This window comes from Orcinus orca, chromosome 2 (assembly GCF_937001465.1).
Source record: "Orcinus orca chromosome 2, mOrcOrc1.1, whole genome shotgun sequence".
In the NCBI taxonomy this organism is placed as follows: domain Eukaryota; kingdom Metazoa; phylum Chordata; class Mammalia; order Artiodactyla; family Delphinidae; genus Orcinus; species Orcinus orca.
Genome location: NC_064560.1, coordinates 172,437,164 through 172,453,622, shown reverse-complemented (window position 1 = coordinate 172,453,622; position 16,459 = coordinate 172,437,164). Strand labels below are relative to the sequence as shown.

Below are 16,459 nucleotides of genomic sequence, written 5' to 3'. Positions count from 1 at the left end.
TCTTCAGCATCTCAAACCAGTGCTCTTTACATCAGGCTTGCTTTCGGTGTTGTTCTAAGAAACAAACGAAAAAAACAAAAAGTGAAAGCACTGAACAAGTATAAGACCATTTACGAAAAGCCAGATAACGGTGTTAACCATTAGCCTTACTGTAGTCTGAAAGCTTACTTGAATAAATGTACCCCCTCTAACTAAAAGAAAATTTGGAAGTTCTTCAGGTATGTAAGGAAAAGTCAGAAAAATAAATTAATGGAGGAAAAAAATTAATGGTTGGCTTGCAGAACACTCTTGAAGGGAAAACAAAACTCCCACAAGAGTACTTATATTCTCTTATAAATTCTTTCTGGTCTTTTCTTAGTGCAAGATGAACTTGGGTAAGAGGAGACTGCCTGTTTTTATACATTCCTGAAGGAATGGTATGCATTAAGGGTAACTTGAAATCGAATTATTTGCCTCGCCTATAGTACATATTACATCAGTTCTCTAATTTAGCGCCACTCCTTCTCTGGCCACTACCCAAAACAAGGTGCTGAAACCTGCGGAAACCACAGTCACCGCAAAAACTCCAAGTCCCATAATGCTCGAAGGGCAGTCTCTACCGCCTCTGCGCAAGAGCAGCGTTTTCGGTACTGGGAGTTGTAGTCATTCAGGGGGCTTCACTTCCGGGAAGTTGGGGAAGGACGCGCCTCCGGAGAACTACATTTCCCAGGAGGCTATGCGCGTCCTTCTCCGCCCCCGCCGGCGTCAGGCTCCACCTCTCCCGCTCCTCCCTCACTGGGCTGCACCGCTCACGCCTTCCTGTTAGTCCGAGCAGGAAGAAGTTCACTCAGATCAGCTGATCCTAACTGACAACAGGAGAGGAGGAAGCCCGGGAGGCAGCAAAGGAGGAGGGGGGTGGAGATGGAGAGGAGGCTGGATCCACCGGTGCCCTGAGGAACAGCCCCCGTCTCCACCGGCGCCCCGGGGTCCCCCGACGCCGCCTCGCCGCAGCAGAGCTGCTTCGTGGTGGGGTTCCCGGGACGCCGCGGTCGGGGAGGGAAGGGCACGGCCCTGCGCCGGACGAGCGCTAGCCCTGGAGCTCCCTCCTTTCCCAGGAGGAAGGGGGGGCGGGTGCGGCGGGGGTGGAGGTGGGGGTGGGGTGGTATAAACAATGGATTCGGCTCTGGCCTCTGCCAGCGTTGGGGGGATTTGGGGGGACCTTCTTTGTTCTTAGACCTTGCTCCTGCCCCTCGGGTTGTGGTGGTGGTGTCCGGAAGGAAGGAAGGGTGAGGAATCCCCGGCTGGAGAGAGGCGTCGAGGTGGGAGGCCGAGTGGGCAGATTGTTTGCTTGGGTCTGGTGGGCGGAGAGGTATCTTTTTGAAGGTTGGTTTTATTTTTTTCTCAATTGTGACAAATTTTGATTTTTATTAACGTTGTGGGAGCTGGTTGGGCACTTCTGTGATTAGGGTGTAAATAAGGTCTCCTAGTCACTCCTTTCGCCTTCCTTGTTTATCTAAAAATAAGATGGATAGATTGATTACTGTATGGGAGGAGTGAATACCCGAAAGGAGGGCTTTACATTTCCTTGGAGCGTTAGTTTGGGTGTCGCGGCGAAGGGGAGTTAGGAATATGATTGTGACAAAAAGCCCCTTTCTTGCCCCAGTTATCTATCTTTCTTTCTTTCTTTCTTATTTAGTTATTTTAAAGTTGGGTTTTGAGTGACAAAGAGAAGAATTATTTGTTTTAACTCACTTCAGGCCTGGCTTTGCAGTGGGCCATAGTGGAGGAATTCTGTCTCCTGTTGCTCCCTTTTTTTGCAGTTAGACAAAAGGACAAAAGGAAGTACAATAATTGTTTTTAATTGTTTTTAAACATGGAATGGTGACTCTTGTTTCCAGGTTTAGAGTCGTTAATAGGCATCTGTCTAGAGTTGAAGCAATCCAGTCACAAGGTTAATTGGATCTGTGCAGGACTTTGATGGAGCTAAAGTTTATTATTATTGTTTCTTCAGCTTTTTACAAGCGTCTTTCTCCACCTCTCCCAATTGTGGGGTGCAGGTAGGGGTGCAGAGGGTGTTCCTCCAAGGACTATTTGCTTAGTGCTTTTGATTCTTAATTTAATAACTGAGGGAACAGAGAATTTCAGGCTGGGAAATAAAGCAACACAGTCTCTTGAATGCCTTGAGACTAGAGGTCATGGTTGTTTTCAGAAGGAGCGGGCTTAACCATGATTTTGAGGAGAAATTTCTAGGATCAAAATGAGCCAGTGTGATTTTTACAAGCGAGAGTGAGAGTTCTCTTGGGAGTTCTGGCCTATTTAATCACAATCTTTTTTTTTATAAGGTGAATTTTTGTTTTTAGATGAGTGAAATCCTTTTCCTGCCTCTATTCTAGGTATCCTCTGAAATACTGACTTGAGCTGCATAATATTGAAAAGCTCCTGACCACTCTCTTTCATTACCAAAACCTTGTGTCTGAGGCCCCATGCATGCGCCCACCTCAGTGAACCCATCAGATCTCTTTCAGATAGCCGTAACAGACCCTCTCAAGTTAATTTTAACCACATATTTGCCTGCACTTTATGGAGGATGAAACTATCAAACCAAGTCAACGTTGCTGCTGACTCAGGAGTCTTGGCAGCAGGAAATTAAATATCCGAACATTTGTAAATGTGTGAAGAATTCTAATAAGACATTGAATGTTTTTTTAAAAACATTTTTTTAAGGGTGTTCAGAACCCTGTGGAGGCTGTGCTCAGTCTTCGGACTCAACGCCTTTGTCTTCACTTCTGGGGAAAGCCCAGGTACTGTTATATGGTAGGTGCTTTCTTTCCCGGTCTGAATATGAGTGCGCAGACTTCCCCAGCAGAGAAGGGCCTGAACCCTGGGCTGTTGTGCCAGGAGAGTTACACCTGCAGCGGGACTGATGAAGCCGTCTTCGAGTGTGACGAGTGCTGTAGCCTGCAGTGTCTCCGCTGCGAGGAGGAGCTCCATCGGCAGGAGCGCCTGAGAAACCATGAGCGGATCAGACTCAAAGCTGGCCACGTCCCTTACTGTGACCCCTGCAAGGGCCCCAGTGGGCATTCTCCAGGTGTGAAGCAGAGGGCAGTTGTGAGGTGCCAGACCTGTAAAATCAACTTGTGCCTGGAGTGCCAGAAGAGGACTCATTCTGGGGGTAACAGAAGGAGGCACCCTGTTACGGTGTACCATGTGGCTAAGGTCCAGGAGTTGCTGGAGGAAGAAGGGATGGATGAGGACACCAAGAGGAAGAAGATGACTGAGAAGGTTGTGAGTTTCCTCCTAGTAGATGAGAATGAAGAAGTTCAGGTAAGCGCTCAGTGGTAGTAGGGTTCATGTGGTGGTGGTACAGATCTGATGTTGGCAGCTGGCTCTCAGGGGAGGTCCAGGAGGAGCTCGCATTTTAATCAGTAAGAGGCAAGATCCCGGAAAGCTTACATCTGTATGGAGTCAGATTTAGTTTTTTACCAGCTGCATGACCTTGGGCTGAATTACTTTACCTCTCTGAGCCTTAGTTTTCTCATTTATAAACTGGGGACAGTGCCTAGTTCATTGGGTTGCAGTGAGGATGAAATGACACAGTGTTTGTAAAGCCTGTTACCTAATAAACGCTCAGTGTGTGGTAGCTGTCATTATTATTTTTAGGATTATTATCAGAAAGAACTGATTTAGAACTGTTTTCTCAATGAGAGCACTTTGGCAAGTTGTGAATACATGTGAATGAGGAGGGACTGTGTGTGTGCAGGGAAAGAGACACTGACTTCTGGTGGGTCCCATAGGAGTGCAAAGCTGTAAGTCATCACCCTGCTAACTGCATTTAGAGACAGGTGTTTGAAAAGTGGCTTTTCGTAAGGGTAGTATCCTCTCCAGATGACCTCTTATTTTCATGTATTGGCTTCTGATCAATAGAAGCCAGTTAGGGCATCTGGGATTACAGAAGGGCTGGAGAATATTTGATTTGATTCTGAGCTGGGGAGAGGGTGGCGTCTGATAGGAGCAAGTTGGGGAGATGGAAGTGTGTGACAGGGGCGATTGGGAAAGGGGTAGTAGAATGTTTATACTTTCCAGTGAAGGTGGTACAATTATCATGTCTGTACTTTCAAATGAAGACTGCTTCATTTCACATCCTGGCGTCACTCACTGGCTGTATAACCAAGGGCAAGTTACTTAAACTCCATGCCTCAATTTCACTTCTACATCGCAGCAGTAGTTGAGAGGATTCAAAGAAATTAGGAATAGAAACGGAAAGGCCCTTATCACAGGGCCTGGCACGTGGAGTACAGAACCACTTTGTTGTGTTTGTCAGTATCAGGGAGTGTTTTGTAGTACATTCAGTACTTTTAGCTGTGATGACTCCTCAAGTCTCCAGATTGGAGGAGTACCTTTGTAAGTTACCGCTTGAAAACTTTATAATTACCCAGTGAGTATTTTTCATCTGTCTTTTTCCACCTTAGATAAGGTTATGGAAATGAATTACGTCATGATTTCTGTGTACATATGTTGTCAGCTAAATACTTTTTCATTTTTTTTTTTTTTTTTTTTTGCGGTACGCGGGCCTCTCACTGCTGTGGCCTCTCCTGTTGCGGAGCACAGGCTCTGGATGCGCAGGCTCAGCGGCCATGGCTCACGGGCCCAGCCGCTCCGCGGCATGTGGGATCTTCCCGGACCAGGGCCCGAACCCGTGTTCCCTGCATCGTCAGGCGGACTCTCAACCACTGCGCCACCAGGGAAGCCCTGTCAGCTAAATACTTTGCTAACACAGGCTTTCTTGCTTGGTTGAGAGGAACTAATAGAGTTATGGAAGAGTGAGCCAGATCCCATTCTGCCTCCCTTGCTAGCAATAATGTCTCCTCGATGGATTCTGCTCTAATTGGGTGACAGTGTGCACTAAATGTTTTACAAATGGAACACTTGGATTTGGATGATTCCTGTTGGTTTTGCCACCAGTTCTCTTTAACGTCAGCCTTTGGAAAGTCATACTTCGAATTGTTGTCACTTTTGTAAAAATGAGAGGAAGATTTGCGATGAACCAGTGGATATTGTGTCAGCACCAAAAAGAGTATTTTTTGAGGGGAGGAGGATGTATTTTCTTTTTTTTTTTGTAGCACTGGTACATATTTCTTAGCAGAGAATTAAGAAAATATAAGGAAGTGTACTGAAGCAGACAAATCCATCTTTTTTTCTTGTAGTGTGTAATGTGTATATAATTAGGTTGTTTTGTAAAGATTTCTCCCTTCATAAACATTGACCACTTCCCCGGAAATAACAGTTTATTAATTGTAAAAAGCACTGGTTGGGACTAATGGATGGGACAAGAATTTTAGGTGGTGACTTGTTCTCATGGGGTCATGGTGGAAGAGTACTTGGAGAAAATATCTAGCTCACTTTTCTAATGTGAATGTCTAAAACAATTAGAGAGATGATTGTCTGATATAAATCTAGATGGTGAATTCAGCTAAATTGTAGACTCCTGGAGAGCAGGACCACGTCTTGTGCCCTGGATCACGTACAATGGTGGGCATGCTGTCAGCGCATAAATACTTGATGGGTGATGTCACATCTCAACCTCAGTTTTTTAGAAATGAATATCACACACATACTTAGTAAAAAAAAAAAACAAAACTAAAATCATTTGAAAGGGCATACAATGACAAGTTTCCCTCCTCCTTCATACCCTTAGTCTCCTTCGTTAGAACAATCACTATTAACAGTTAACTACATGCACTTCTAGAGTTTTTTCACGTATACTTACGAATATATGTATGTAGCCTTTTAATTTTTCAACAAAAATGGAATCTGATATACTTGCTGTTCTGTCCTTGGCTGTTTTTCACTGAAGGATACATCTTGTAGAACTTTCCTTATCAGCACATTGAGGTCTACCTCATTATTTAAAGGCTGCCTAGTACTCTGTTGAATGGTTTTTCTCCAATTTTAGCCTATTAAGGGATATTTGAGTTATTACAACCAAGGATGTGTTGAATATCTTATAAATCTATTTAGAAATGGAATCTTTTTGTCAAATGATATGTATATTTTAAATTTTGATTGATATTACCAAATTCCTGAACCTTATTTTCTTAGCTTCTGCAGTACTTCTCTGAGTCTCCCCTGGGTTCTGGTCTTGGCTCATGATAGTTAAAATTTAAAGAGCTCTTACTGTGGTGCTTGGCACTGTTCTTAGCATTTGAGCTCATTGAGTCCTGATGAGAACTCTGTGTATTAGTTTCTTACTGTTGCTGTAACAAATTACCACAAATTTAGTGGCTTAAAGCAACACAAGTTTATTCTGTCATTGGTTGGAGGTCAGAAGACCTAAAATGGACCTGATAGGGCTGTGCTCCTTCTGGAAGCTCTAGGGAAGAATGTGTTTGCTTATCTTTCTAGCTTCAAGAGGCCTCCCGCGTACTTTGGCTTGTGGCCCCATCATCCAGCTTCAAAGCTAGTAGTGTTAACATCTTCCAATCCCTTTCTTTTTTCTTCTGTTGTCACTTGCCTCTCTGTGGCCCTTCTGCCTCCCTCTCACAAGGGTCTTTGTGGTTACATTGGATCCACTTGGATAATCCAGTGTAATCTCCCCACCTCAAGGTCCTTAATTCAGTCACATCTGCAGAGCCTTTTTGCCCCATGAAGTGACGTATTCACAGGTTCTGGGCATTAGGATGTGGACATCTTTGGGGGTGGGGTGGGGTGGGGGGCAATTTCAGCCTACCACACCCTATGAAGTAAGTTGTATGTCTTAGTCAGTTGGGCTGCTATGACAGAATAGCATAGATGAGGTGGCTTAGAAACAACAGAAGTCTATTTCTCACAGTTCTAGAGGCTGGGAAGTTCAAAATCATGGCACTGACAGATTGAGTATCTGATGAGGGCTTGGTTCATGACAGCTGTCTTCTCGCCGTGTCCTCACATTGCAGAAAGAAGCTCTCTGGGGTCTCTTTTATAAGGGCACTAATCCTATTCATAAGGGTTCTACCCTCATGACGTAATCACCTCTCACAGGCCTTACCTCCTAATGCCATTACCTTGGGGGTTAGATTTCAGCATATGCATTTCAGGGGGATATAAGCATTTCATATATAGCATTGCATTTTCTAGATGAGGACACTGAAGCACAGAGAGATGAAGTGACTTGCCAAGATCAAGTTACGATTAGTGGCAGAGGATTTGTGATCTAAGATCCTTGCTCTATGATACTCCTGTTCTCTCTCACCAGGTCATTTAAACTTTCTAGTCAAACTTCATTCTGGTCAATAGCATCAACTCACCAGTTCCTCATGGCTGCTGTGAGAATCAAATGAAACATATCTCTATATAAATGCAAGACGTTACCATTGAAGAACTCCTTCCTCGTAGCAGTGAAGATTCCATGATTTAGGCCCCAACTTTGTTTTTCTTTTCATGTTTCTAGGCATTTGTGGGTTTTGATCATTTTCAGTTTAGTACATAGGGATTATTTTAGTAGCTTGTAGGCTGTTACTCTTATGTGTGGTTCCCTCAAATTCTCTGGCCTAGAGTCTCCTAAGATTTGTTGTTTGTGATTTGAGTATTATTTAGTTTCTTTTGGAAAACCTAAAAGGACAAAAAACTTCCTTTAGGTGGTGACAATTTTATCATTACCTTGTTGCCATTTGAGTGTATACTAGAATGGCAGATTTGAGGAGAGATTGACTTTTGGTCTCAGAAGCAGGAACTCATTGGTAGCTTTTAAATGGACACATCTGGCCTACTAGCCAAAGACATTCATTCATTAGTCACATTTACTGGGTATATGTTCTGGTGCCAGGCATTTTCTCGGCTCCAGGAAAGCAGAGTTCACACATGTCAAACACATAAAAAGGTGGTTCAGATGTGTAATCAAGGAAGAGTGACTGGAAAGCCACTTTTGCCGGATAGTTAGGGGAGGTTTCATTGTAAAGGTGACTTTTAAGCAAAGACCTGGTGGTTAATACTACCTGGGGAAATAGACCTCCAGACAGAGGGGAATGAGAACAGAAAGCAGGTGGGATGGCATGTGTGAGTAGAGAAAGAATGCCTATGTGGCTGGAGTGAGCTGGAGAGTGGTGAGGATAGAGGTGCAGAGGTGAGGGGGTGCCAGATCCTGTGGGGCCTTGTAGGCCAGGGAAATAAGTGTGGATTTTAAGTGTAATGGGAAGCACCAGACTGCTTTATGCTAGAAGGTCACAGGAGCTGGTGTGAAGACTAGATTGTAGTGACTGTGGGAGGGCAAGAGGGCAAGCAGGGAAACCACTTAGGAGGCTATTGAAGATGCTGAGGGGAGAGGTGGCTTCAGTTTGGTGCGATCAGTGACATGGAAAGACATTGATCAATTTGGGACAAAGTTTGGATGTAAAATGAGAATGCTAATATATTGGGTGGAGGGGTGAGGGAATGAGAGAACTCAGTGGTGACTCCTAGGCATTTGGTTTGTGCAAATGACACCTGCTTAATACCCCAGGTTTTATTGACTTAAATTGATAAAACTTTAAGAACTCAATTCACACAATAAAGAGAGTTAAAATAATCTCATTTGGTATTGTCTAACAGAGTAGTTCTCAACCAGGAGAGATTTTGCCCTCGCAGGGGGCATTGGGCAATGTTTGGAGACATCTCTGGTTGTCACAGCTGGGGGATGGGGATTATGTGCTACCGGCTAGTGGATAGAGGCCAGGATGCTGCTAAATATCTTAAAAGGCCTAGGGCAACCCCCACATGAAGAATTATTTTGTACAAAATGTCAAGAGTGCTGAGATTGAGAAAACTCATCTAAGAGATGAAGGTTCGATGTGATAGGAGATCTGGATTCCAGTGAAGTGGAAAACATTTAACCAATACACTACTTTTTCCTCCCTCTTTTGGTTCTGTTAGTTCCTCAGAAGTAATTTAACTGAAATCAGTATTCTCTTTTGGCATATTTTGTAACCTTTCTAGTGAAATACTTAGACTTTCTGTGTTGTATTCATTGATTTTTCTAGACCTTAGTGGAACTGTACTTGGAAAACCAAATGACTCGTGGACCCTTTATTTAGAGCCGCAGTAAGTAAATGATCCACACTGACAAGTCATCTATAATCTCTTGAAGTGAGAGAGGACACCCTTAGCAAGCAACTGAAAGGTTAGAAGAATAAAGTTCTAACGATTAGAGTTCTTAGTGGACGTAGGGGGTAGTATTTTCCTATCGGTTGAGTCTTGTGAGGGATTCGGACATCTTGTCTTACCAGAATATTTCTAGTCACAGAGAAAAGGTGAAAAAAATCATATGTATATAATAAAATTATATGTCTATATATAAGTTTAATATATATATAAATATTTAAACCCCATACAAGTTTTTCTTTCACAACCACTTTATTCTCCACTGTCTCTTTTCTACAAACCTCCTATAACTTCCCTCTTTCCAAGAGAATAGAGCAGCACACTGGCAAGCAATTGCCCCTGTTTCATCTTCATGCTGACTGACCCCTGATGGTAGCAGGAGCTTTTCATGCCAAAAGACTCCTGAAGTTAAATCCCTCCTGCTGAACATGCAGGTGATAGGGAAGCCCAGTGACCCAGGAGTGGTCAATGAGAAGCTAAGAAAGTGTCCCCTGGGGCAGGCCCTCCTGGACTCAGAAATAGACAGCCTTGGGCCCTGTCTGAAAGGGAAGGCCAAGGTGAGTCTTCAAGTCCTTCCTTCAGTGAGTCAGTGGTGGACCTCATCTCACTGAGACCGTACCTTTAAGAAGACCCATCACGTTGTTTGGCTGCTTTGCTTGTTTACAGTCCCAGAATAGTGTGGCTCAAAATACTGGGACTTGGCTTTTTTTTTTTTTTTTTTTTAATTGGCTAAAAGAGACATTGTTCTAGTGGGATTCAGGAATGGAAAAGAGCAGAGGATGTTTTTGTACTGTGTGAGAATCCTTGACCACAAACTGCCTGTGCTGGTCTGCCCCATTTCTATGCTCCTTCTGTCTTAGACTCCCCTGCTGGTGACCCCTTGGCCTTGTCTTCCGTTTCCTGGTCTAGGGCACCTTTCTGGGGCTTGCTCTTTCCAGGATCTCTGTTTCAAACAGGTTGGCAGAAACCCCTCAGGACTTAACTGGTCAATGGGTCAGGAGCCTGGGGATCATAATCTTCTAAATTGTGGAACTTCCCCATTTTTCTCTTTGAATGGTCAAACTTTTATAATGTAAGGACTAATTTTGGTGCTGTGGCTGGTTAGCCCTTTGGCAAATTCTAGTCAGAGCACAAATATATTTACGGTCACTTATTAGGTGCCATATTAAAAAATGTAACCAAAAAAAAAAAATCCTATAGATCTGCTTAGGAGCTGTCTGTCAAAATAATAAGCAGTAATTGGTAGAACAGCAAAGGCTCCCTCCACCTCCCCCACCTTTTACTCATAGAAACTCAAGTAAAAGCCCCTTTTGTTTAGTAATAGTAGTAAGGGGAGGGCATTGTATGTATTACTGGGAAACCAGGGTTGAGGATGACTCAGACAAACAGGAAGATGAAAGAGCCCCTATTATATGCCTCTGGTTTCTGCTTAGCATCTTCTGAGCTCTCTCAGCCTTGGGCTCATTCGGTTGTAACAGGCTCCTGGCATTTAACCTGGGAGGCTGTTTTGTTTAGTCCAGGGCTGTTTAAAATTTGACGCATACAAGCCATCAAAACCACTGTGAGTCAGCTTTTCAGGGAACCTATCTTTAACTATTTCAAGTTACCTCCAGTTTGTGTGATTCTGATTGTTTCTGGTCTGTAAGTTCCTTGAAGTGATTGATTTTTTTCTGGAATTCAGCAAACATTTGGCTTTTTGAGTCAGGGTTAATATAAAAGGCAGATTTCTTATTACGTTGACAGTGTATGTTTTCCCTGTGGATGCATCTCCTGGCTGTACTGCTCTTGAGTTTATCCTGCAGATTGTGTCACATGGAAGCCTTCTGATGGCTGGCTGGACTTTTCAGGGGAGTCCTGCCTGCTTTGGGAAGAACTTCCAAGAAATTATCTCTGGTTGAGGTTAGAACTGCTAAATGTATTGAGCACATTTGATCAGTGAGGGGCAACCAGAGGAAAGCTAATGGGCGAGACCACAAAGGAGGGAAAGAAAACAAGGATGTAGAAAGTTCCAGGCAAGAATTGGAAACACCTATGGGAAGGGACACAGAGGAACTTTTGGAGGCAGAAAAGGGTGGATGTTTCCCTGGAGGATGTTTTGTTCATTTTGCCCCTCTTTTCAATGGCTTTTGGCCAGTAATTAAGAGGCTCTCTTTGACAAGTTTGTGAGGTTAGCTTGGTGTCCTTGGGCAGAGAAGTATGTATACCCACCACACGTAAGCACCTGACCTCTGGCTTGACTTCACTGGAGGGTGATCTGTTTTCTGGTAACTTCTGGAATTTTTTTTCCTCCTTCCTGATTTTCTTCTACTTGTTGCCTGGATTATTGTTGTCTTTCCCAGGGAATTTGACTGTAGATGTTAGAGTACTGGAAGGGAATAGACAGAGCCTGATTCTGGCATGTAGACACAGACACCCCAGGTTCAAGTTAAGAGAGAACATAATCCCGAGCAATTCAGCAGTCATAGAGTATTCTAGAAATTCCTCTACTTCTCAGCCCATTCTCCTGCCTGGCGAATATGTCATCTACATGGCTAAACTGTTTTCCATAATCTCTCATAACCTTTTCTTTCAAAGAGCTTAATTCAGTTTACAAGTATCATTCAACAGCAGTCATAAACATTTATTGAGTGTCAATTATATGCCTTATTAGTTTGAGTAATCTCTGTGAAAAATACTTTAAAATGAAAATTCAGCGGTTAAGCAAGACTGGGGAGGGATGGCAGAGGCTTTCATTCCTGGGAAAGCCCCACTGTCTTTTGTACTTGTCTCTGAGTAGAGGCTGTTTGAGAATCCTGTAATTCTTTCTGCACACCTTTCTGGTCCTTGTGGCCAGTAATTTGTTCCATTGTGTGGATATACCGTGATATCTTCACTCACTGTCGATGGACATTTTTTATACCATATATATTGTTTGATTATTGTCTTTCTTCTCTCCATTACAATGTAAGCTTTATGAGGACAGTGATTTTTTTTTAATTGGGGTATAATTCATGTAACATAAAATTAACCATTTTAAAGCGAACAGTTCATTGGTATTTGGTATATTCACAATGTTGTGCAGCTACCACCTCTGTCTAGTTCTAAAACATTTTCATCATCCCAAAAGAAAACCCTGTACCTGTTAAGCAGTCCATCCCAGAGGGCAGTGGGTTTTTTTGTGTGTCTTTTTTATACAATGTTTATTATTTTCCAATTATAAAAATAACATAGACTTATCATGTTAAAATACTGAAAATACAGAACTACAGAAAAGTATACAATTTTATCTTAATTTTACAATAGAAGAAAGCCACTAGTATCTCCATCCTTTTTAAGGTTGCATTTACTTTTTTCAAAAATAGTTTTATTGAGATATAATTCACATACCATACGATTCACCCGTTTGAAGTGTACAGTTTAATGGCTTTTAGTATAGTCGCAGATCTATGCACCCATCATCACAGTCAATTTTAGAACATTTTGATCAGACAGTGATTTTTTTCCCCTTCTGTTCATCCTCATCTAGAACAGTGTTTGGCATATGGTAGGCACTCAAATAATATTTGTCGAATGAATAAAATGTATTAATGAGAATAAATCAGTTTAATCATTATTTAGCAAACATTTAATGAGTGCCTACGATGTGCTGACAACTGAGGGAGATAGAAAGTGGCACTAAGACACTGAACTCACCCTTGAGGAGAGGACAGTCGAGTGGTAATAGAAAACAAATACATAGGGAATTCCCTGGCGGTCCAGTTGTTAAGACTTGGGCTTCCACTGCCATTGACCCCGGTTTGATCCCTGGTCGGGGAACTGAGGTCCCACAAGCTGCTCGGTGAGCAACAACAACCACAACAACCAAATACATAGACGTAAGGTGGGGCTTCCCTGGTGGTGCTGTGGTTAGGAGTCCGCCTGCCAATGCAGGGGACATGGGTTCCAGCCCTGGTCCGGGAAGATCCCACATGCCGCAGAGCAACTAAGCCCGTGCACCACAACTACTGAGCCCGCGCTCTAGAGCCCGTGAGCCACAACTACTGAGCCTGCGAGCCACGACTACTGAAGCCCATGCGCCTAGAGCCCGTGCTCCACAACAAGAGAAGCCACCGCAATGAGAAGCTCGCACACCACAACAGAGAGTAGCCCCTGCTCGCCGCAACTAGAGAAAGCCTGCACAGAGCAACGAAGACCCAACACAGCCAAAAATAAAATAAATAAATAAATTAAAAAAAAAAAGAAATAAGGTGAATGACCTCAGAGCAGTACAGAGAGGCCATTATGGAAATTCAGAGGAGGGTGATAATGCTGGAGTGGTTACTATTGTTACTTAAATAGTTATATGCTATACTGTTACTTCACCAGGGCTCCACTATCACATTCCATGTAGAACAGAAACCAGGCCCCTTTCAGTGTCCACCTCAGACATCAAAGATCTCCTTATAAAGCTGTGTCATCCATTAAGATCTTCAACATAAACTGTGAGAAAGGCACTTTAGGGAGTCTCTAGTGTACTAATAATTCTTGGAATCATGTGACTTCATAGTTACGAAGACTGAATGCTTTCTTATGCATAATATATGTATTATGCAATCTTATAACATCTTTTTAAAAAAATTTATTTTTGGTTGCATTGGGTCTTCATTGCTGCATGTGGGCTTTCTCTAGTTGTGGCGAGCAGGGGCTACTATTTGTTGTAGTGCACGGGTTTCTCATTGCGGTGGCTTCTCTTGTTGCGGAGCACAGGCTCTAGGTGCGTGGGCTTCAGTGTTGCGGCTCGCAGGCTCAGTAGTTGTGGCTCGCGGGCTCCAGAGCACAGGCTCAGTAGTTGTGGCGCACGGGCTTAGTTGCTCTGCGGCATGTGGGATCTTCCCGGACCGGGGCATGAACACGTGTCCCCTGCATTGGCAGGCGGATTCTTAACCACTGCGCCACCAGGGAAGTCCTAACAGCTTTTTTCTTTTAATTGAAAATATACATCCTTTTGAGGGAGGGAGTGGCATGTGTTGAGTAAATTTCTAACTTGTCCCATTATCCCTGATTCTTTAATGAGGCATTTATTGGAAACCTTCCCTCTGGAGGGTTTTTGCTTGGGATCGATAATGTAATGAAATTCTGCGGTGGTGGTGACGAGTGTGGCCTAGAGGCAGACTCGGGCAACTGCAGCAGTAATATCAGTCAGCACTTCTCTCACATTTACTGCATGCTTCCACTGTGCTGAGTGCTTGATGTGCATTAATAACTCACTTAATCCTTACAGTGACCCTGTAAAGTAGATTGTGTTGTTATCCTCATTTTACAGGAGAGAAAACAGAGGCCCAGAGAAGTTAAATAACTTCTTTATTCTAAAGTCAGTGAGTGGTCGAGGCAGATTGGACCCTTAATGGTAACACTACGCTGTTCCCTTCCCCAGAGGGAATATAGCATTTAGACATTCTGTGCTGTGTCCATTCATTCTTTTAACAAATAAGTGTAGATTTCCTGTTACGTGTCAGGCTCTGTGCTAGGGCTACAGCGGTGAACAACATGGCCCAGACCCTTGCCAGCCTGGAGTACATTGTAGTGGGAAGCTCAGAACCAGGAATAATGGGAAAATGTTATCAGAGATGGTGGGTGAGGAATGGAGGCTGTGAGCAAGGGTTGAGTAAATTGTCCATAGTGTGATCCAGGTAGAGGTGGATCTGAACCTAGCTCTTTCTTTCTTTTTTTTTTTTTTTAACCTCTTTATTGGAGTATAATTGCTTTACAATGTTGTGTTAGTTTCTGCTGTACAACAAAGTGAATCAGCTATATGTATACATATATCCCCATATTCCCTCCCTCTTGAGCCTCCCTTCCACCCTCCCTATCCCACCCCTCTAGGTGGTCACAAAGCACTGAGCTGATCTCCCTGTGCTGTGCAGCTGCTTCCCACTAGCTATCTATTTTACATTTGGTAGTGTATATATGTCCATACCACTCTCTCACTTCGTCCCAGCTTCCGCTTCCCCCCGTGTCCTCAAGTCTGTTCTCTACGTCTGCATCTTTATTCCTGCTGTGGCACTAGGTTCATCAGTACCATTTTTCTAGATTCCATATATATGCGTTAGCATATGGTATTTGTTTTTCTCTTTCTGACTTAGTTTACTCTGTATGACAGACTCTAGGTCCATCCATCGCATTACAAATAACTCAATTTCGTTATTTTTTATGACTGAGTAATATTCCATTGTATATATGTGCCACATCTTTATCCATTCATCTGTCGATGGACATTTAGTTTGCTTCCATATCCTGGCTATTGTAAATAGTGCTGCAGTGAACATTGTGGTACAGGTATCTTTTTGAATAACGGTTTTCTGAGGGTATATGCCCAGTAGTGAGATTGCTGGGTCATATGGTAGTTCTATTTTTAGTTTTTTAAGGTACCTCCATACTGTTCTCCATAGTGGCTGTATCAATTTACATTCCCACCAACAGTGCAGGAGGGTTCCCTTTTCTCCACACCCTCTCCAGCATTTATTGTTTCTAGAGTTTTTGATGATGGCCTAGCTCTTTCTTTTTAAAAAATTAAAAAAATTTTTCCATTGGTGTTAATATAGGATATTGAATACAGTTCCCTGTGCTCAGCTCTCGTCTTCTGTCTAGCCTGGTGTTGTTACTGCTAAGTCCTAGAGCCTTTACCAGAGCGTGTGTCTGTTTTTATAGCTGGCCAGATATGGGTATCTGATAAGGCTATGCCACTTAAAAGGGGGCCTCCATCTTCCATCTGGAAGCCCCTTGGAAGAGTCCCTTGAGGATGACGTGGATCTTGAGGATGACTTGGTATTTCCAGTCTGTCCTCAGAATTCAGCATGGCTTTGGAAAACTTTTTATGGAGATATAAATGGAGAGCTGAACTGGATGAGCTGGGTGAAGTCAAAGAAACTGACCATGGTGCTAAAAATGACCCTTTAAAAAAATTTATTTTGTGGGTCATCTCTACACAGAAACATTTCTCTTTCCTGCTAGAGGAGGAGGGGAGCTGCAGGCAGCGCTGTGAGGCTATGTGTCAGAAGCACCACTGGTAGTTAGAAGACATGGTAGGAGAATTCCTGACCTCTCAAGTAATGGAACTCTTTGGGGACACTGGAGTGGAAGAAAGTGATCTTTGCCCTTATCAAATGTGCTCCATGTGTTTGCAAGGCCCATCTTGTGACTTCAGCGGTCTTAAGAAAACATTTGATTGAGAAACAGTTGTTTTAACATGAAACTCTATTGACACATACATGGATAAACACAAAAATATAGACTCCTTTGAGGATAGAATGAAAGGTAATTTTCTGAACTAGCTGGGTTGGGGGAAACAGGCTTACTAGAACTTTCTGGCAATAGGAGTTTGCTATTGGAATGGAACCTCCTTTGGTTTTGG

The 16,459-nt window shown here is 43.2% G+C and overlaps 1 protein-coding gene across 5 annotated transcripts in view; it reads left to right on the top strand.

Moving 5' to 3' along the window:
- The first annotated feature begins 812 nt into the window (after positions 1–812).
- ZFYVE1 (zinc finger FYVE-type containing 1) overlaps positions 813–16,459 on the top strand; it is a 49,220-nt gene continuing 33,573 nt past the window's right edge. For 2 of the 5 annotated variants that reach the window (XM_033436239.2, XM_033436495.2), the window contains exons 1-2: positions 1,140–1,298; positions 2,373–3,303. In XM_033436239.2, coding sequence (XP_033292130.2) covers positions 2,791–3,303 — 513 coding nt within the window. In that variant the 5' untranslated portion in view covers positions 1,140–1,298; positions 2,373–2,790. Of the gene's footprint in view, positions 1,006–1,139; positions 1,363–2,372; positions 3,304–16,459 lie in introns of those variants that run through there. The other 3 variants (XM_004262201.4, XM_033436304.2, XM_033436368.2) reach the window with 3 other exon arrangements.